At 37.9% G+C, this 12994-nt stretch overlaps 2 protein-coding genes across 3 annotated transcripts; one reads left to right on the forward strand and one right to left on the reverse strand.

Annotated features, from left to right (window-relative positions):
• The first annotated feature begins 3962 nt into the window (after positions 1-3962).
• On the forward strand, positions 3963-5854 carry LOC111463421 (probable N-acetyltransferase HLS1). Its single transcript, XM_023107353.1, has 3 exons — positions 3963-4473; positions 4567-4751; positions 4860-5854. Exons 1-3 carry the CDS (start codon positions 4261-4263, stop codon positions 5722-5724), a joined length of 1263 nt encoding a protein of 420 aa, XP_022963121.1. The 5' UTR covers positions 3963-4260; the 3' UTR covers positions 5725-5854.
• Positions 5855-8959: 3105 nt separating this feature from the next.
• On the reverse strand, positions 8960-11749 carry LOC111463595 (BTB/POZ and TAZ domain-containing protein 4-like). Of its 2 annotated transcripts, XM_023107596.1 has the most exons (7): positions 11576-11749; positions 10908-10956; positions 10514-10802; positions 10172-10302; positions 9753-10059; positions 9343-9656; positions 8960-9230 (listed from the first exon to the last, which is right to left on the reverse strand). In XM_023107596.1, the coding sequence occupies exons 3-7, from the start codon at positions 10775-10777 to the stop codon at positions 9095-9097; spliced, it is 1152 nt and encodes a 383-aa protein (XP_022963364.1). In that variant the 5' UTR covers positions 10778-10802; positions 10908-10956; positions 11576-11749; the 3' UTR covers positions 8960-9094. The 2 variants fall into 2 exon arrangements, with proteins under 2 accessions (XP_022963364.1, XP_022963365.1); XM_023107597.1 differs by lacking the exon at positions 10908-10956.
• Between the last annotated feature and the right edge of the window lie 1245 nt (positions 11750-12994).

Consider the following 12994-nt stretch of genomic DNA (forward strand, 5'->3'; position numbering starts at 1 on the left):
TTTTTTTTTTTTTTTTTTTTTAGTGTTAGTCATTTTTTTACTATGCCTTCGAGGCTCACAATACTTTTATTCGATATTTGAGGATTCTATTGACATGGGTAAGTTTAAGGGCATGACTCTGATACTATATTAGATGAACACAACTCTCCACAATGGTATGATATTGTCCACTTTGAGTATAAGCTCTGCTTTTTCAAAAGACCTCATTCCAATGGAGATACTTCTCACCGACATTCAACCGGGCGCAGTGATGGGTGAGTGACGTTGAAAGTGAGTAAACCACGGTGGGTTTGTTTTGATTCGGAAATTGGAAGGTTTGTAGTAAAGTGGTGGCATGCAGAGGATAAGATAAGGAAGAAGGAAATTAATGAAGAGAGAGAAGGGTTTTGAAAATTGGCATGCAGTTCACCTGTCATGAAAGGGTGAGCCATGAAAGGTCATATCAGAAGCAGAGGAAGAAGAAGAAGAAGAAGAAGAAGAAGAAGAAGAAGAAGATATGGGTATGAAAGCTGAAAGAGAAAGGGAGACAAAAAGCTGAATATTTGGGATTTGGGTGAGGGATGGGCGCATCAAACTGTCGCCCTCTTACCATACATTTCATTTCTTAATACCAATAAAATTCATTTCTTAATACCAATAAAATTCATTTCTTAATACCAATAAAATTCATTTCTTAACACCAATAAAATTCATTTCTTAACAACAAACCTCACAAATGACACCTCCTTAACCGCACCATATGCGTCATATCGCTTCTTTTTTTTTTACCATTTTTACAATGCTATGTCCCCCCCTCACTTCTAATGTCTAAATTTAAGCTCTCCATGTTCTTAAATAATCAAACTAATTGAGTAATTAAAATCCCATATCATATAATTGTCATGTTTTTGTATATATATATGTGTGTGTGTTCCTCGAGCCACACCACAGGCATTGCTTATGTTTTGATTACATTTGACTAATCAAATCAATTGACATTTTCCAACATTACAGTCAACATGTTCCCTTGCTTTACTATATTTTAATTCAACTCATCCACGTTGTTGTACACATTATTGCCTCATTATTGTTTAAAAATAACCCTAAACCTTTACTCCTCGTCAAATCCAACAACCAAACATCGCTTAATATTATTAAGATTTTGATGTTTGGATGCGGCCCTACATCCCTCACATTACTTTTGAAATTAGTGTCACAGACCCATTTGACCGGGAATGAAACATTTCGTATAAAAGTGTGGAAATCTCTCTCTAATAGACACATTTTAAAACCGTAAGACTAATGATGATATGTAACGAGCTAAAACAGACAATATTTACTAACAGTGGACTTGGGCTGTTACGCATGATCTGATATCAAACTCACTTCACTTAGTTTAGAAAGAAAAAATGAACATTATTTTTGAATGTCATGGTCAGTATCTCATCATTCATTTTTAATCATATTGTGACGCCCAAGTAAAAGAGGAGTACACGAATGAATCGATACCATATTTGAACGAAATCGAGGATAGAATAACTAAGGAACACTTAAAAGAACTGAAAGTCATAACCTATACTAATAATGTGCAATTTTCTTTTCGGTAGCTCAACCATAGAAACTCCATAGTCAAGCGTGTTTTTCTTAAAACAGTTCTAAGTTGGATGACCTCTCATGAATGTTTCTAAGATACATGTGAGTGAGAATAAAGCACGCCGGATAGTTTCATCAATATGAGTATGTTATAGAAGAATGTTCGGGGCCATTAGACGATCGAGGAGGATGAAAAGGGAGTTGTGTGGGGTAGGTTTAAGAAGGGGGGGAAGGGAAACAAGATCCGTAGCATAGATTTTTGCCGAGGAAATTGTGTTTTCCTTTTGTCCCTTAACTGTTTTGCATTGTTTATGTTTGGATGCAAACATCTTAAGTTAACATCAAAACTGTCCAACACCCATCTTCTTCTTCTTATTCTTCTTCTTCTTCACCACCACCACCACATTTCTTCATTATTACTTTATTTATTTCTTTTCCAACATTAAAATCATATGGTTGGGAGAATTTTTCAATGTTTTTTTTTTTTTTTAAAATTTTTTTTTTATATTTGTTTTGGGACCTACTGTTTCTATATTTATCAATAATCCCCTCTATGGCCCCACTCTCTAATTCCAACCATATATATTATTATTATTATTATTATTATTATTATTATTATTATTATATCCCTTTTTAAAAAATTTAAAAATATATACTATGATCCCTCATTAGATTCTTAATTTCATTAATCATAATTAACACAATCTAATTATCATCTTACTCTGATTATCGTTAGGAATAGATTAAACTAAATTAAAATATAGTTTTGGATACAGTGTATATTGTTGCTTCACTTGGCTTGGTCGTTGGATCTATAAATTTGACCCTCAAATTTAATTATTGTATTAAAAAAATAAGATTATGATAAATTAATGGCAGACAATGAGACATAATGCAACAGTTGGAGGAGAAGACCAGCTCCATATATTTTATTTTGTACCTAAACCCTAAACCCTAGACTCTACGTATAACTCGATCTATGATAATATATATTATTAAATTTTACGATCAAATATAAATTTTGGTCACGTATTCATTTAGATTATTTTTCTAAAATTTCAAACATGGAAAATGATATATTTGTGAAAGAAACAAAATAGAAAAGAGAATGTAATTTAGAAGTGTACTTAGAATGTACCATATGGTACATTCAACATCAATGAATATCTATTTCTAGGCCCTACTTCCTTTTTTGTTACATCTAATATTTCCTTATATTATATATACATACCTACATTCTTTGTATTCATTCCCATTACTTTCTGGGTCATTATTATTATTATTATTTAAATTATGATAATTATTGTTTAATTAGATTATGCGATGAATTTTGGTGTAAATCTTTTGAGTGGGAGCTTAATGGGCTATAATTAATTACACGTACGAGGGTGTAGCTGCAAATTTCGAGGTACCCATGAAGAAGCTTCCAACCTAAATATTATAATTTTTTTTTAATATATATTTTAATTTTAAAATTCTTATAGTGAGCTTCTTGGTAATTTACTTGTTGTTTCACAATAAAAACAAAATGGGTTCATGTTTGAAAGCATGTACCTCCATAACGGGTCAACACACATCCATTATCATATCATTTTAACCAAAGTTTTGGAGAAATTATGAACATTAAATTTTAATCAATATTATTATTATTAAAATGGTCGGAAATTTGGGAGGAGTTGGGGGTCATTCACTCTGCATGGCCCACCAAACCGGTTCAAAATGGAGTTTACCGAATTAATTATTCCCAAAATGATTGGATAATTAATAGGTAATTGAATTAAGAGTGACGTGGCAGCCTCCCACTCGTTGTTTGGAGGTAATTACAGTTTTGCCATTACGAAAATGGGGAGGGCAGAGCGGTTACATGCCCGGCCAATTCATCACCCCACCATGCTCCTCTCCTACAGCATTTAGAAGAATAAATAAATTAAAATTAAAATTGTGTGCAGAGGCGAAGGGCAGCTGACATAATGTGTAGGGCTGCGGTGGCAGTTTTTGAAAGGGAAATGTATGGTAGGTGTCCTTAAAAATGAAATGTAGGCATCTTTTGTGGTGGCAAAATCGGAGCCGTTGATGATGAGGAGGAGAAGGGTCACGATGATTGCGATATTTGGTTGAGAAATTTTGTAGCATCATCATGCTCATCACATGAACACCAACACCATATCCATTGCATTCCGAATTTACTTACCTAATTCTTTTTAACTGCTTCGGTAATTTAGTTAATAATTTCCTCTTCCCTCTTAAAAATAAACAAAACAGGAGAATTAAATAATTATTAAATAGAAAAAGGGTGGTAAAGGGGTGATCTTCAGGTATTTAAACACTCCTCGTCCTCTTCTTTTATTTTATATTTTATAAATAAATAAAAAAATTATATCTGTGTAGAAATTGAGAACATCAAACCCTGTTTTTAAAAAAATTATATTTGTAAAAGGCAAATGAATTTGGTTTTCATTTCACAAAAATTTCAAATTGGGGTTATAAAAACCCCCCCGGATGGTCTAAAATTTGGAACCCCCTTTGTTGCGGTTTGTTTGGTATTAATATTATTATTTGGATAATGAATGAGGTTGGGGGCCTTGAAAAGGCTGCCACTGCCAAATAACAGTGAAGGGAGGAGCCGTCCCGCTATATAAACCCTCCTCTGTTTCGTCTCCTAATTCACACCCACCCACACCCACCTGCATGCGTTCTTATTCCTTCTGTTTGAATCCATCAGAAGAAGAAATGGTAAAAAAGATAGTAATTAGAGAGTTCGATGCGAGTAAGGATTGTGTGGGAGTGGAAGATGTGGAGAGAAGGTGCGAAGTCGGGCCAAGCGGCAAACTATGTCTTTTCACTGATCTCTTGGGTGACCCAATTTGCAGGGTCCGCAACTCCCCTGCTTTCCTCATGCTGGTATTTTTCTCTTCTTTCAATTTCCCCCCCTTTCTCTCTCTTATAACAAACAAACTTCAATTAATGCAATCATCATTATGGCCGTTCCAACAGGTGGCAGCCACGGCCGACCACGACGACATACTTGGAATGATTAGAGGCTGCATCAAAACCGTTACATGTGGCAAAAAACTCTCCCGCACTCCCAAAGCCGTCCCTGCCGATCACCCTACAAAATACGTCCCTGTTTACACTAAACTCGCCTACATCTTAGGCCTCCGCGTCTCTCCCGCTCACCGGTACGTGGTGGTGGTGGTGGTGGTGTGTGTGTGTGTGTGTGTGTGTGTGTGTATATATATATGTGTATATATAGATTGATGTATTGATAACGGATTGCGGTTTTTCAGGAGAATGGGAATTGGGTTGAAACTGGTGAAGAAAATGGAGGAGTGGTTCAGAGAGAATGGTGCGGAGTATTCGTACATAGCAACGGAAAAAGACAACGTGGCGTCAGTTAATCTGTTCACCGAAAAATGCGGCTACTCCAAGTTCCGTACACCGGCCATCCTTGTCAATCCCGTTTTCGCCCACCCACTCCCCTTGTCCCAACGCGTCACCATCCTCCCACTTTCACGTTCAGACGCTGAGATTCTCTATCGCTCCCGTTTCTCCACCACTGAGTTTTTTCCTCGCGACATTGACTCTATTCTCAACAACCACCTCACTCTCGGTACCTTCCTTGCTATCCCACGTGGCGTTTATACCCACGACACGTGGCCCGGCTCGGACCGGTTTTTACTTAATCCACCCCACTCCTGGGCGGTTCTTAGCGTCTGGAATTGCAATGACGTGTTCAGGCTACAAGTACGTGGAGTGTCGCTGGTGAAGCGGACTCTTGCGAGGACGACACGCGTGTTGGACAGGGCGTTTCCTTGGTTAAGACTGCCGTCGGTGCCGGAGCTGTTTAAGCCGTTTGGGCTCCACTTTCTGTACGGACTGGGCGGAGAAGGGCCCGAGGCTGGGAGGATGGTGAAGACGCTTTGTGGGTACGCTCATAACCTGGCGAAGGAGAAAGGGTGTGGGGTTGTGGCTACGGAGGTGTCAGCTAGAGAGCGTGTCAGAGCCGCGATTCCGCACTGGAAAATGCTGTCGTGCGAGGAGGATCTTTGGTGCATCAGACGCCTAACGGAGGATTTCAGCGACGGCTCTGTGGGTGATTGGACCAAATCACCACCTGGGTTGTCCATTTTCGTCGACCCCAGAGAGTTCTAGAAGGATTAGAAGGAGGAGATTGGGAAAGTGAAAGGAAAGGAAAGGAAAAAGATCATAGAAATGGGTTTTTATCGTAAAAGAGAATATATCCCTAACCTTTATATATATATATATATATTTTTTTTTGTTTGACTTTGTTTTTGCTGTCTATCTCCCTTGAAATTTCAAATTTTGTTGTAAATGAAGGCCACTTTTATGACCCATTTCCTTTTGAAGTTGATACCAAATGCATAGCCAGCAATAGCCCGATAGAGCGCAACCTTGAGCTTGATGTGGGCCCTCTCTCTCATTGATTAATTAAAAGTAGAATTATGTCGAGGAAAGCATGAAAATGGATATGATTCATAAAGTAAGATTTGGTTAAGATAACAAAATTGATGGATATTGGGAGTAAAGGGCGCAGGCGCAGACACAGGCACAGGCACAGCCACAACCCACACCCACCTTTTCTCCCAACGCCACTATATGCTTGAAAATGATATTTGGATAAGGTTTTTATATCCCACCCCTCAATCCATTTCCCCATTTTTTTTCATATAATTATTAATACATCAAATATCAAAACCCAACACTCCACGTTTCAACAAAAGAAAACATAAACATAAACATAAAGTAGGAAAATGTAGTGTTCTATAATATTAATTTGACTTGACTTAACATTAATATTGTAGTTTTACTCAAATTCAAACTTGGTTGCCAAATATAAGATATGATATAACTACGTCTTTTGGATCTCCCTCCCGAAACTCTCCCAAAAATTCTTCCGAAAAAATTTATTAAATTTTTACGCTACAAGTATTTCATACGCATGCATTATAAAATAAAATATGATGCCCAAAAATCTTAACAATAACTGGTAAATGTAGAGAATATATTAATGATAAACAGTATAACGACAAAGTCAATTCAATGAGTATATAATGTCTTAATCCGTTCAACCAGTAATAAAATATGCAACCCAATTTTTATATATATAAAATTAATTTATGACATGCGTTAATAAAGCAAAAAGGCTTGATTATTTATTTGCAAATTGCAATTAACTATTTAATGAAATACAGACATTAAGTTGGTGATTGATGATTAAAGTATAAGCAAGTTGATTCGGTTTGTTGTGCGTTTGAAGAACCCGGGGCCTTTGATGTTGCTGAGCTGCGACCCTTTCCGGGTTGCTTTGAGCATAAAGCCTCATGACTTTACTTGAAAATCCATGATCAATTTCTTAATTAGCGAACTTGAGACTCCTCTTCCAACCATCTGAGAATGAACTAAAAACTATCTGAGAATGTTTTAAGAACAAGAGGTTGGTCCTCAATGTCTATGTTCTTAACTGGGCTAACAATGTTGGGCCTCCAACCGTCAAAAACTGGGCTAACAATCACAAACGGTTACATTAAGCATGAAAGAATCTGAAGCTTTGAAATTAGTATAAAGTTTTTATATTCATGTCACGGTCCATCTATGATCTAAACTATTCTTTTTTGATTTTTTAAATTTATTTTTATGTTCAACGATTTAATAAAATATTTATTTATAACTGTGAAGTTGTCATTTGTGAATAAAATAAAGGCGCACGTTCTTCCATAAGCTCTTCAATCAGTTCATATTACAAATTCAATTTCAATTTTGATGAGCCTACTAACATCCCACGTGGCTTCGGAGGAGATTGCACAAAATTACCAAATCCATTTTTTGTTATTTTCTATAATTAATAACCCACAAAAAGAAAAATTCAAACGTGCATTATTTTAATTATGTACATGTTTTTTTTTTTTTTAATGAATTGTGTATAATTATTGTTTTACCATGAGTTCATACATCAATCATTATTACAGTTATATCTTATTTAATATGTATTTTCAAATTTGAAATTTGTAAATTCAAAATAGTTACTTTTTTAATTTTATATCTAATTAATTATTAATATATTTAAAAGTTTTAAAAAATTGACGCTCAATTACATTTTTATTGGAATTTAACTTCTGTTTTTGGCAAATTCAAAACTTTAAAAAATGAATTAAAATTTAAATTAAATTAATAAAATATTAAGTAATTACAAATTTTAATTTTTTGTAAATTCGAGATTATTTAGGAAAAATAGACCTAATAAGAATGAAAAGGTTTTTTTAATCTGACTTTTGCAGTTCTGATTTCTGAATCATCGCGAAGAGGAGACGAAGAGAAACCGCAGTTATTCGCCATGATAGCTTTAAACTTCATCTTCTTTCTCAGTCTGCAATTGTTTCTTCTTTTCATTGATCCTCGCGTCAATGGCGATAGTCGAAGAAGAAGTCTGCACCAGCCATTGGATCCCGCAACATTCGTGTCACCGCCGCCACCGGGGGGGTCTGCAAATTCCGACCAGCCTACGCCTGCTCCTTCGAATGTCTCTATGCCTAATCTACCGTCATCTGCTCAACAGTCTTTTAAACCAATCAAAACTATGGGCATTGTATGCTCCGTTGCGATTGTGACTCTGGGAATGCTCTCGGCGCTTGCCTTCTTTCTGTATCGGCAGCGGATTAAGTACCGGTGCAAGTCTCGGATGCTCGTCGACAAGGAACGTTGCTTGAGTTTTCGGGCCGATTCTGGGATTCCACAATCGAGTTTCTTGAATTTCGGAACCATGGAACAGAGGTCGTGCTCGAGCGTCGAGCCGAAGGGTGTAAATGGTCTAGATGAATCTCCGGCGCAGCGCAGGGTAGATTCTGTGAAGAAATGGGATTCTCGTCTTCTTAGCCCTGAGTTGCATCCACTGCCTCCTCTCCCCCACCAGCAGATCGGAAACCCATCATTTGAGACGACATTGTCCGACGACGATAGCCGAGAAACAGTGTTTCACACGCCGGAGTGGACGGCGGCAGTTTCCTACGGCGGAGGCATTTTTCCTAGAAGCAAAAAGGAAACTCGCTACGGCTCGCCCATTGTTCACGCCCAAGGAACTTCTCCACTACCTTATTTACAGGAATCGTTGATAAAACAGGACTACCGACGGCCGGCGGCGTCGCCGCCACCTCCACCTCCACCTCCACCTCCACCTCCACCTCCTCCAACGACACAATAATGATCTCCTCGAGATCCAAAAAAATTTCTACCTCCCAAGAGATCCAAGTTGGACATTGTTTAAGAAAACCGAGGTTGTCTGTTTCATTGTTATTTTAGTTGGAAGAAGAGTTCACTTTGCTTAGTCATTTAATTCTTCAACTTTTTGAGGCAAACAGATGATACCAAGATATGTACCAAGTAAATTTTGATCTCATTTCTTGATCTGTGATGTACAAGGAATACAATTGGGCAGTCAAAAGAAGAAGAAAAATTTACAGAATGAATGAATTTGGTTATTCAAGAAGAATACAGGGTTTTTGCCCCCTCATATAGATATGGTTTCTGTCGTAAAAAAAAATGGTGTTCTTGCTACTCCCTTCGTCCTCAGAATCTTCTTTACTAACAATCTCCATTTCATTTCATTTTTCCTGCCCAGTTTTCTAATCCTGTCCTTGAAATTCCTGAAATCACGGGACATTCTCATTGGTTGAATTCAACACTTCTTTTACAAAGATTAACAGCTAAAAGTCAAGGAAGACGGAAAAAGAGGAGACAGATTTGGATAAAAATTACCTGCACAAAGGGACTCTACAGAGACTAGAATCTGCACAAAGATGAGAGTGCAACTCCAAGAGTTGCCACATTCTCTTGCATTGGGTACAACCACCAGGGGCTCTTAGTTTGCAGCCTGCAAAGTGGCGGATAAGCAACTCCAGCCCCTTGCAGGCTGCGTATTTACATGGCGGCTGGTTCACCTTGAAGTCTTTGTCGTGTGGGCCAATTGTGCGACAACCATCTCTACATATATGAACAAGAGCCTCCATTGCCTCAAATAGCTCCAAATAGATCTGCCTTTCATTCTTTTTCTTCTCTCTTTTCTTTTGCTTCTGAAAGTAAAATTTGAATGATTGGTTTAGAGAAAGAGCTCTTTTAGTAGTTAGACATGGTTTCTAATATCAAGAGAGACAGAGGTGTGGAATTACATTGTCTTCCTCAATTAAAGATTCAAGAAGTTCCTTTTCAAGAACAGGGTGGCTTTGCCGCATTGATTGCCAAGCTTCGGTGGCAGAAACGGTTTTGAAGTTCTTTAGGATCATACGGTGGCAAAGTAGGCTGAGATGGGGAGCATCACTCAGTAATGCAAGTTGGAAAACATCTACAACATTTTCAAGTGTTAACAAACCACGACCCAGTTGCCTCTCACACTCTCTCTTCAGCTGGGGAACTACATATACATGTGACAGCACCAGCAGAGGCATTACAAATTCCTCCATATCTTCCTTCTCGTATCTGAAATCAAATGTGCCAATAAATCAGAAAACACAACCAAATCAACATTCCCTCAGACTTTTTTGATCTACATTAACGATCAAATCATGAAACAGTACAAGAAAAGCATTACCTGCATGAGTAAAGATATCTAACAAATGCTTTAACGCAATCAGGTGGAACTCCATGGATTGAGATCGACAGCTTCCTACCAGACGTTTTTGATTGCTTTAACATGCCTTTCATCACAGGAGAAGCCATGCCCTGCAGGAAAATTACAGAAGAGAACCGAATCACTTGTTGAACTAGGATAGTATGGCAATGACCTTCATGCTTTTCAGTCAGCAGATTCAAAATTTCCAAACATTTCATCTTAATATAAATGGATACCATGTTTAACCTAGCACATCTCTAAAAATAAAAATGGCAGGTCACTTCTTGTAGGTTATGAAATGGTGGGATTAAAACAACTTACGAGGACATAGGCATGTGCATATACAATGCCACCATGATCTGTATGGATAGTAACATCTGCTCCATAGGCTTCGTCAAAGAGGCTGTCCCAGCGGTCTCGTAGTGCAGTGGAAACGCAGCTGTATCCCCTTTGCAAGGATTCACTTGAAACCAAGCCCTTCTGCAGATGACTACTGATTGCAGATTTAGGCAATGGAGGTGGCATTGGGATGGTGTTTGCCTTGGCTGAGATTAAATCATTGCAAATATTTTTTGTATTCTCCATTAATTTACTTTAAAAAACCCTAAACCTGTGAATTTGGAAAGTTAAAGAGAATATAATAAATGCATTTTCTAATATCGGTAAATGGATATCAATTAAATATTGCACAGTTCAGGATGATGAGAGTTCTTACCCGTTAAGTAATCTAGCAAGACAGACACTGAAATAACGCACTTGGATATCTGAATTTCAACAAATTAATCAAACAGTCACGGTTTTGACAAGATAATAGAACAGACACTGAAATAACGCACTTGGATATCTGAATTTCAACAAATTAATCGAACAGTCACGGTTTTGACAAGATAATAGAACAGACACTGAAATAACGCACTTGGATATCTGAATTTCAACAAATTAATCAAACAGTCACGGTTTTGACAAGATAATAGATTATCTCCCGGTTCTTTCAATCTGATCTTCTCAACGATGAATATACATTTCAGAAAATTGATGGCAGCTCAAAACAATTAAAAACATGAAGAAGGACAAAAAAAAAGAAAAAGAAAAGGTGTGCCCGATCCGATTCCGGAAAGCGAAAAGCGATTTCGCTACCGGGATTTGGTTAATCTAAACTGGAATGACAACGAAATCGAAGCTTAAGTGTGTGTGTGTGTAACATTCATATTCAGGACGATCGAAGCAAGGGGGAAATACAAAAATCAAGCATCCGTACGGAAAATGAACAACCCTATATCAATCTTTCTCCTCTTCAGACAATCCAATAAATCGAAAACAGAAACGTAAAACAGTTTCACCTACAAACCGCGATTAATGAAGAAAAGCAGAGAGATTACTGACCTTGCGAAATAGCGCCCCTGTATACGCTTGCAGAAACCAACCAAAAAATGGCGTCCGCCGGTAACCGTCTTCTAAAAACTCCACAACGTTGCGATAGAAAGAGAGAGAGAGAGAGAGGTGATATGAGAGAGATAATCAGGTTTAAATGTGAATCTGAAAATGTTGGACGCGGTTGCCAGAGAATAGGAATTTACTTAAAATTAGAAAGGCATCGAAGATGATTCGTCTGTTAATACGTGGACACTCTGGCATGACAATGATATGGATCTTACGTGGAAGTATGCGTGTTTCCGCTTACCTCTGACAAAGTTCCACGTAGGATTGGAAATTTTCCCCTACCCACGAACGTACTTAGGTCCTACCACTTTTACAAATAATTCAATGGTCATTATAATTTCCCGCTGCTTATTTCTAACGCCACGATGGTTTTTTTGTGTCAATAAATGTATTTCTTAATTTGACCGTTGACTTTTGTCATGTCCGTTCCATGAACCTTCGCATTTTCAACTTCCGGTAACTTTGAGAGAGAGTAAAAAAGTTTAAAAAAAAAAAATTATCATCCCCATTTCTCGAGGTTAAAAATTTGATGGTAAAGTTGACTCATGATTAGTTTTCGATTAACGTAGTTGAGTAAACAACGAGGGAGAATATTAGGACTCTCCACAAATTGTATGATATTATCCCATTTTGAGCATCAATACTCATGGCTTTACTTTTGGTTCGTCTAAAATGTTTGATACCAACAGAGATAGTATTCTTTACTTGTAAATCCATGTTGTCGATGCGGTAATCATTTTGTAACGACCCAGATTCACCGTTAGCCGATATTGTCCTCCCTTGGGCTTCCCCTCAAGGCTTTAAAACCCATAACGCGTCTACTAGGGAAGGTTTCCACACACCCCTTATAAATGGTGATTTATTCTCCTCCCCAACCAATGTGGGACATCACAATCCACCCCCCTTCGGGGCCCAGCATCCTTACTGGCACACTGCCTCATGTCTCCCCCCCCCCTTTCGGGGAACAGCGAGAAGACTGGCACGTTGTCCGGTGTCTAGCTTTGATACCATTTGTAACGACCCAGATGATACCATTTGTAACGACCCAGATCCACCGCTAGCAGATATTGTCCTCTTTGGACTTTCCCTTTCGAGCTTCCCCTCAAGACTTTAAAACGCGTCTACTAGGAGAAGGTTTTCACACCCTTATAAATGGTGGTTTGTTCTTCTCCCCAACCAACCTAGGACATCACACCTTCAAACTAACCTGGGACATCACACATTCAAACTATCACGACTATAGCATAGCTAAAGTGGGCTATTAGAAGGCTAGTGATATGGGCTATTGAGAAATTTGGGCCCAAATTGTTAGAATCAAAAGGCCCAATGGATGCGCTAACCTTTTTGTGGATTCTCTCCCTC

The sequence above is a fragment of the Cucurbita moschata genome, unplaced genomic scaffold (genome assembly GCF_002738365.1).
Source record: "Cucurbita moschata cultivar Rifu unplaced genomic scaffold, Cmos_1.0 Cmo_Scf00028, whole genome shotgun sequence".
NCBI classification, from domain to species: Eukaryota; Viridiplantae; Streptophyta; class Magnoliopsida; order Cucurbitales; family Cucurbitaceae; genus Cucurbita; species Cucurbita moschata.

Excerpts from the sequence above, each read along its gene's own strand:
- LOC111463421 (XM_023107353.1), top strand. The coding sequence starts at position 4,261 with ATGCGTTCTTATTCCTTCTGTTTGAATCCATCAGAAGAAGAAATGGTA. Across the intron at positions 4,474-4,566 it reads CCCCTGCTTTCCTCATGCTG|GTGGCAGCCACGGCCGACCA; the intron begins GTATTTTTCTCT and ends CCGTTCCAACAG. Across the intron at positions 4,752-4,859 it reads CGCGTCTCTCCCGCTCACCG|GAGAATGGGAATTGGGTTGA; the intron begins GTACGTGGTGGT and ends GCGGTTTTTCAG.
- LOC111463595 (XM_023107597.1), bottom strand. The coding sequence starts at position 10,777 with ATGGAGAATACAAAAAATATTTGCAATGATTTAATCTCAGCCAAGGCA. Across the intron at positions 10,303-10,513 it reads ATGCACATGCCTATGTCCTC|GGCATGGCTTCTCCTGTGAT; the intron begins GTAAGTTGTTTT and ends ATTTTCCTGCAG. Across the intron at positions 10,060-10,171 it reads AGATATCTTTACTCATGCAG|ATACGAGAAGGAAGATATGG; the intron begins GTAATGCTTTTC and ends ATTTGATTTCAG.